At 45.5% G+C, this 8,626-nt stretch overlaps 1 protein-coding gene across 1 annotated transcript in view; it reads left to right on the top strand.

Annotated features, from left to right (window-relative positions):
- The first annotated feature begins 2,652 nt into the window (after positions 1-2,652).
- Positions 2,653-8,626, top strand: part of LOC126273043 (general odorant-binding protein 70) — a 123,920-nt gene continuing 117,946 nt past the window's right edge. Inside the window, exon 1 of the mRNA XM_049976438.1 lies at positions 2,653-2,758. Within this exon, the coding sequence (XP_049832395.1) occupies positions 2,693-2,758 (66 nt within the window). The 5' untranslated portion in view covers positions 2,653-2,692. The remainder of the gene's footprint in view (positions 2,759-8,626) is intronic.

Raw genomic sequence — 8,626 nt, 5'->3', positions numbered from 1 at the left:
AGAATCGAATTGGCATCCAGTCAGGCCTAGTGGACTTTCCTCTGTTGATTGATTTCAGTTGCTTTTCTATTCCCTGGACACTTATTTCGATGTCAGCCATTTTTTCGTTCGTGCGAGGATTTAGAGAAGGAACTGCAATGCGGTCTTCCTCTGTGAAACAGATTAGGAAATAGGTGTTTAGTATTTCAGCTTTACCTGTGTCATCCTCTGTTTCAATGCCATTATCATCCCAGAGTGTCTGGATATGCTGTTTCGATACCCTTACTCATTTAACGAAAGACCAGAACTTCCTAGGATTTTCTGTCAAATCGGTACATAGAATTTTACTATCGAATTCACTTAACGCCCTCCTTACGCCAACTTTAACATCGTTTAGCTTGTGTTTGTCTGAGAGGTTTTGGCTGCGTTTAAACTTGCAGTGAAGCTCTCTTTGCTTTCGCAGTAATTTCCTAACTTTTTTGTTGTTGAACAGCGATGGGTTTTATCCTGTCCCTCACAGTTTCACTCGGCACATACCTATCTAAAACGCATTTTAAAATTGCCTTGAACTTTTTCCATAAACATTCAAGATTGTCATTGTCGGAACAGAGATTTTCGTTTTGATTTGTTTGGTAGTCTGAAATCTGCCTCCTATTACTCTTGCTAAACAGGTAAACCTTCCTCCCTTTTTTGATATTCCTATTTATTAGTGACGGCGTAGTAAAACGCTGAAACTGATTGTTAAATAAAATACACTCCTGGAAATGGAAAAAGGAACACATTGACCCTGGTGTGTCAGACCCACCATACTTGCTCCGGACACTGCGAGAGGGCTGTACAAGCAATGATCACACGCACGGCACAGCGGGCACACCTGGAACCGCGGTGTTGGCCGTCGAATGGCGCTAGCTGCGCAGCATTTGTGCACCGCCGCCGTCAGTGTCAGCCAGTTTGCCGTGGCATACGGAGCTCCATCGCAGTCCTTAACACTGGTAGCATGCCGCGACAGCGTGGACGTGAAACGTATGTGCAGGTGACGGACTTTGAGCGAGGGCGTATAGTGGGCATGCGGGAGGCCGGGTGGACGTACCGCCGAATTGCTCAACACGTGGGGCGTGAGGTCTCCACAGTACATCGATGTTGTCGCCAGTGGTCGGCGGAAGGTGCACGTGCCCGTCGACTGGGACCGGACCGCAGCGACGCACGGATGCACGCCAAGACCGTAGGATCCTACGCAGTGCCGTAGGGGACCGCACCGCCACTTCCCGGCAAATTAGGGACACTGTTGCTCCTGGGGTATCGGCGAGGACCATTCGCAACCATCTCCATGAAGCTGGGCTACGGTCCCGCACACCGTTAGGCCGTTTTCCGCTCACGCCCCAACATCGTGCAGCCCGCCTCCAGTGGTGTCGCGACAGGCGTGAATGGAGGGACGAATGGAGACGTGTCGTCTTCAGCGATGAGAGTCGCTTCTGCCTTGGTGCCAATGATGGTCGTATGTGTGTTTGGCGCCGTGCAGGTGAGCGCCACAATCAGGACTGCATACGACCGAGCCACACAGGGCCAACACCCGGCATCATGGTGTGGGGAGCGATCTCCTACACTGGCCGTACACCTGTGGTGATCGTCGAGGGGACAGTGAATAGTGCACGGTACATCCAAACCGTCATCGAACCCATCGTTCTACCATTCCTAGACCGGCAAGGGAACTTGCTGTTCCAACAGGACAATGCACGTCCGAATGTATCCCCTGCCACCCAACGTGCTCTAGAAGGTGTAAGTCAACTACCCAGGCCAGCAAGATCTCCGGATCTGTCCCCCATTGAGCATGTTTGGGACTGGATGAAGCGTCGTCTCACGCGGTCTGCACGTCCAGCACGAACGCTGGTCGAACAGAGGCGCTAGCTGGAATTGGCATGGCAAGCCGTTCCACAGGACTACATCCAGCATCTCTACGATCGTCTCCATGGGAGAATAGCAGCCTGCATTGCTGCGAAAGGTGGATATACACTGTACTAGTGCCGACATTGTGCATGCTCTGTTGCCTGTGTCTATGTGCCTGTGGTTCTGTCAGTGTGATCATGTGATGTATCTGACCCCTGGAATGTGTCAATAAAGTTTCCCCTTCCTGGGACAATGAATTCACGGTGTTCTTATTTCAATTTCCAGGAGTGTATGATGAAACTAGACGGCTGCAAGGTGTTTCATTTAACATCCTGTATGGAGCAGCCGAGTACAGCAACCATCCCTAAAAAGATGAATATTCTGAGTTTTGGGGTTTAGTTCAAGAGCCAGTTTTTGTGCCCGTCGTTATAACCCGTATTTGTCGTTGTTCATACTAGATGCGATGAACTGATGTATGGGCTTAGATAGGACTCGATGTCGTCAACATATAAGTGCTAGATAGAATGTGAAGGGAATGACATAACTGATACAGAGAAAAAGCAATGAACCGAAGACTGACCCCTGGGGGACTGCAGAGAGCACGTGCTTCTGTAACCTACGGAGGACTGGTTTGCCCAGCAAGTTACAGAGTGTGTAGTGTAACCGAGTGCTAAGTGGGAGGGAGCCGGCGGACAGCTGCTTGCCTTGTTACGCAGCTATGTCTCCAGAGTCTGGCTGCCCCTCCAGCGCGGCTCCCCTCCAGCCACTGGCCTACTTGCTGGTTCGCTCCGCTGCAGCCACAGCCGTTCGCGCCACAGTCCGGTGCAGCATGCAGGCCCCGCAGCTCGTCTTCGTCTTGGCGCTCTGCCTCGCCTCTGCCGTCGCGGTGCTGCAGGTAAGGTGCCACCACTCACCGCGGAGGGCATTCACCGCCTTAGCTGCGCCGAATGTTCTGTTCGCGAACAGTAAAACTGAAGTAACTCGTCTTTCGTGACCTGATGCAGCACTTGTAAAATTTGCAATGATATCGATCTCAGGTTCTGATGCCCGCCCGGTTGGCCGTGCGGTCTAACGCACGGCTTTCCGGGAGGGGAGGAGCGCCGGTCCCGTGCACGAATCCGCCCGGCGGATTTGTGTCGAGGCCCGGTGAACCCGCCAGTCTGTGGATGGTTTTTAGGCGGTTTTCCGTCTGCCTCGGCGAATGCGGGCTGGTTCCCCTTATTCCGCCTCAGTTACACTGTGTCGGCGATTACTGCGCAAACAAGTTCTCCACGTACGTGTACACCACCATTACTCTACCACGCAAACATAGGGGTTACACTCGTCTGGTGTGAGACATTCCCTGGGGGGGCCACCGGGGACCAAACTGCACAATAGCACTGGGTTCGGTGTGGGGCGGCGGATTGCTGAAGTGGACTGCGGTAGTAGTCAAAATGGGTCTGAGCACTATGGGACTTAACATCTATGGTCATCAGTCCCGTAGAACTTAGAACCACTTAAACCTAACTAACCTAAGGACATCACACAACACCCAGTCATCACGAGGTAGACAAAATCGGTGACCCCGCCGGGAATCGAACCCGAGAACCCGGGAGTGGGAAGCGAGAACGCTACCGTGGTAGTAGTCGTGAGGTTGTGGACCACTACGGCTGTGGCGGGGACGGAGACTATCCGTCTTTTCTAGGTCCCCGATTACAATACAATACAATACAATTCAATAGGTTCTGATAGTTTCTTCTAAACTATTTCAGAACAATGCCAAATCGGATATTTACTATCAAGAGTACAGACACATCGTTTCCCAGTTACGGGAAAGAGGGTAGAGTCTCTAATTATTTATTTGTACAAGGAAAGACACATATTAAGAAAACGACCACCAACATGTTCATCAGAGTATTATGAATGTCACGCAGAAATAACTGTCAGCCATTCTGAACCTTGGTTTGAATGGTTTTTCATACACATTCAAGAATATCAGGTATTTCACATTTTATGCAGGGCGGGGCAAATAAAAGTGGCCTGTACGAGTGGTATACGAGTGAACAAGAAATTGGCGTGGCATTAACCGAGGAGGAAAAGACTTACAGGTACATCCAACATGGTGGAGCAACTGCGCACACAGCCGGCCGAACCTTGGAGCACATTTATGCAATCTTCACTCCTGACAGAGTTGTAACAGTCTGATCGCGGTCCTAGCTGGCCACTAAGGTCGCCCGACTGTGTGCGATTACTCTGTGTGGGAACCCCTCAGCTGGAGGATGTATCTAAACAACCCTCATAGTCTTCATGAACTGCGACAGAACATTTCGAACGAATCCTGCAGCAATTCGAGCCCAGTTTCGATCCGCCTTCAGTAACTTTCTTACCAGGGCCCAAAACTGCCAAGAGATGAATGGTGGTCACTTTCAACCTCTGCTGTTGTCATGTTAGCACTGTATCTCCTTTCCACTGCTGTATTTCTCTGGGCCACTTTCATTTGCCGCACCCTCTATTTGAGGAATATTCAAATTATTAGCACTATTTTTCGTTGCACATTTGAATGTTTATAGATGTAGCAGCCATGGCTAGCGTTGTTTGGAACATCATAGTGCTCATACAAGCAAACTCTTGTTAGAAATAATATATATACATAGTTGTCCAGAACGCGAAGTCTAAGTCGGGCCCAACATCCCTTTTTTGACAATTAAAACCTACTGTCAGGTATGGAATCTGCAATACGTACCAGAAAATGGTTAGGATCAACAGAAAATGAATCGGCGTACTTTTCAGTGTACAGTCATATCTCATCCATTCTGCCTCCGTCTGCTTCAGTGCTGTGATCAGAAATTCTCGTCAAAAAGACTAAAGGGAAAACTCGGTCGCCTGCACAAAACTGTTCTAAAATAAATTCATGCTTACACATTTTGTGACAAAGCAAACAGTACGAGAACGAGTTAACTGGAATATTTATAAAAAAACATCCATCGTAGGAATTGCAATCACGAGATGGGTGTATTTTCTCAAGTTCTTTCCATTATAACAAAATATTTTCATTCGACAATAACGGCGAATTTCATTGGTGAAATCTACGTTTATCGGTGAAGTAGTAACTTTGACTTGAATTAACATTTCTACATGTTTCACTCTCGCCTTTGTTTAAGGGCGAGTAAGAAACTCGTTAAAATTTTGATTCCATACATGCTGCTACTTGGCCAATAACCCGTGAAAATTTCACCACAAAAACGTTCACATCTGGAAAAACATTCAGATTTCGCTTTCGAGCTTTCGAAAAGCTGCACAGGTACCTCTAGAATAGGGAAAATTTTTGTTTCAGATTTCCCTTTAGCACCAAATTATTCAGTATAAATGTACCAATTAAAAGGTTCTTACATTAGAATTCTATTTTAATAGATCTTTCCTAAAGGAAGAACTGAGAACGGTTAAATAATAAGAACATATAGCGAAATTGTTCAACCGCGCAAGCTGACACGACAAAATCTACATTCTTTCTCAATCACTCTTGGCTAAAGCCAAACGAGCTGTTGGCTGAAAAGAGGAATTGAAATTCAGTAACAGTTTGGACGATCTGAAGTCAATGGAAACATGAAAATATAGGTTAATACGAAACATTCTTTTCAAAGCTAACGGAACAGTTCAATCAATAAAAATGACTGTCCCATAACAGTTTAGCACCACCAATTTTTCATTTGTGTGCATAATCATCAAGAATCTTAGTGTTATTCTACCGTTGTATCACTGAAACCGATCCGAGACGTAACTTACCCCACTAATTACTGTTAAAAACTTAAAATATTTATGTTAACCTTCTTGTGTGTAACCAGACTTACATAGTGTTGTGTTAACGTAATCCAAATTTTTACTGGCCTTTTTCCTGTCAGAAATAAATGTCCGCATTGCCATTAATTAAAAAAAAAACCTCTTGAATGCCATACTTTCATCGCTTCGTATCAGTTTTGGTTTTGGACCTTCGACATTCTTATAAGGTTTGATTCCACAAGGAAACAGTTGTGCCACATACTCCCAACTGGACCATTCATGTCTGCGGTTGAGTTCACCAACTCAACCTCTTCCATGAATAATCCAGTCGGAACTTGAGTTTACCATCTCTGTCTAGTCGGAACTACGTGCATATAAAAGTGATTTTCAGATTTTAACTCACATTTACTGAACTGCACACTGACAGAAAACGAGATACGCGATAAAAATCTTCTACAACTGACTTCTGTACCATTTACTACTTTCCACGTTCGTTTCGTACGGGCAATGCTTTCTTAATGTAACTCTTTCCAAATAATAAATCTTACAATCTGGTATGTGTGGTATGGAAAATCATTACAGATTAAACAGAGATTGCTTACAGTTTCTTAAATTCATACTAGTTGTACACATGATCACAATTCTATAGCCAGATTTCCACCAATACTATCACATTTTAAAAAAAATCTGTATTGCACACTTTGTATCTGTCCGATTAGGACCATTCGTTTCACTGAAACCACACCCAGAACAGTCTCCCGAATGCCGATTATAATACTGGAAACAAGTGTAGTGCAAACGGAGAAATATTTCTTTGGTTCGCAGTGATTCTGAAAGCTCCCGTTCAAGAAAGACATTCTGTGTGCAGACTACCTGTCTGTAAGGAGTAATGGGACTCTGCACTTCCGCTGAAACCCCTTGTCGTAAGCCTGGTTAGCACTGACCCAGTAAGAAGCTGCCGAGTGTGTGCTAAACGGGCCACGAACCGGTTACTCTCGGAGCGCATGACCCTCTCTGTCTGTTGGTATTGTCGCCGTTCACCTCGACATTCTCTCCAGCTCTGTCCACACTTTCCATATCTAACTGAATTTTCGCTCCATTTCGTTCCGGTGATGACGATGATGATGAGCGTATGGCATTGGTGGCCGAAAGGCCCTTCGCGGGGCGGTTCGGCCGCCGCTCCACAAGTCCTTTAACGCCACTATGGCGATTTCCGAGTGAATGAGGTTGAAATGATTGTGAAAGACACACAACAACCAATCATCTCGAGGCAGAGAAAATCCCTGACCCTGCCCGGAATAGAACCCGGGACCCCGTGCGTGGGAAGCGAGATCGCTACCGCAAGACCACGAGCCGCGGACTTCATTCTGGTAGAATAATCATAATCCTCACCACGCAGTTTTCTTTCTGAGGAAGAAAGTGTTTAAAGCGATGAACTCAGCTAACGGCGAATTGCTGAATGACCGAGATATCATCGTCTGTCTTGACTGAGCGGGTAGCGAGTCACGCTGTATTCACTTTCATGGTAGCGTTCACGAATTAGACAAATGTCGAGATAACATCATTACGCGATAACTTAGTGCATCACGAAACGCAGCTCTGTAACCGACTCAGAGAACATCTAAGCTTCCTGACAGGCACGTAATTTTGTTTCTGACGTTTGAATGCTTGAATACGCTCCCGGCATTATCAATGAACAGCAGAATTACATTCATTAGGGATATCGTATGTCTCGAGCGGCAGTCCCTCTACTGAACTAGATGCCCATGGCTATCAGTAAGTCGGAAGTGTTCACTAATCAGAGAGAACACTATAACAGCTGCCAATGTAAAAGAAACTGGGAGGTTTTATCAGAAGTTGGTTACCGGCTGCAGAGCACCAAATAATAAAAGTATGGTAGCTCAAAACAATTTTTGCTAAAGCTGAGGAATACTGCGATTTGCCAGCAGATTATTGTTGCACTTAACATTACGTCAGATGCCACATCTAGCTTCTAAAATCACGGCAAACTTATCAGTTTCTTGAACTGCCGTCAATTAATCGTTATCATTTTTGTTACTTCAGAATGAACATTCAGTGAAGGAACTCAAGCTGAAGAATCTGAAGTCCAGTGGCAGGAACAGAGTTACAATTATTCCGGCTAATTTTCGCAAAAGAGCGCAAAAAATGGTACAGTTAAGTCAGACACACAATTTATCAGTGAAGACCTATGAATGACTGAGAACAATCGACTGTGATAACATTGTCTCTCAGTCTCTATTTCAGCAACTCTCCTTCCGATAGCCAAACAAATGAGATCGTTAAACGCACAGTGTACCTGAGAGAGGCAAAGGCGAAACAATTTCTAATCCTTGGGTTTGTGAATCGGTAAGCACTTGCATTTTTCTACAGCGTCCCAAAGAAGGCTAGCTTGAAATGTGTGTAAGTGTGAGAAAATAACTAAATCTACTATTAATGATTCCATAACATTTTCATACGCTCTGTCTTACTCGGTCTCAGAAACCACAACTACGGAATACATATTCCGTTTTAGCTCCGTGACCAGTTAGTTTTCTCTAAAGCTCCCTCTCGAAACGAGTGATTTCTTCAAAGTTGACGTTGACTGCTATGGAATAAACCTGATGAGAAACATACTGTGCTTTTATAGAGAACGTTCGAACCGAGATCAGATAAACTGTTAATACATACTCTCTTCAAACACCAAAACGATAGTGAAAGTGCATAACTAGTACTTGAAAAACTCAAAACTAATCGCAATAGTTCACTTTGCGGTTTACAAACAAATGTTACGAAAGAAAAGAGCGCTTGAGAGAACAATAGGTACTGTCCAACACAGACAACCGCTCCGTAATTACCTGCCGCGAATGTCAAAACAGCTCACTCTCGAGGAGTAACAAAAACTTGTTTCTCCTTGTGTTACATCTCTCTTCCTTAACGACTGTCCCACTTTACGGTCGGCTGTACTCGGTGTGTAATTTGTATCCTCTTCTTGTTTCCCACAATCATA

The sequence above is a fragment of the Schistocerca gregaria genome, chromosome 5 (assembly GCF_023897955.1).
Source record: "Schistocerca gregaria isolate iqSchGreg1 chromosome 5, iqSchGreg1.2, whole genome shotgun sequence".
NCBI classification, from domain to species: domain Eukaryota; kingdom Metazoa; phylum Arthropoda; class Insecta; order Orthoptera; family Acrididae; genus Schistocerca; species Schistocerca gregaria.
The sequence above is the reverse complement of the archived record's forward strand: the minus strand, read 5'-3'. Positions and strand labels throughout refer to the sequence as shown.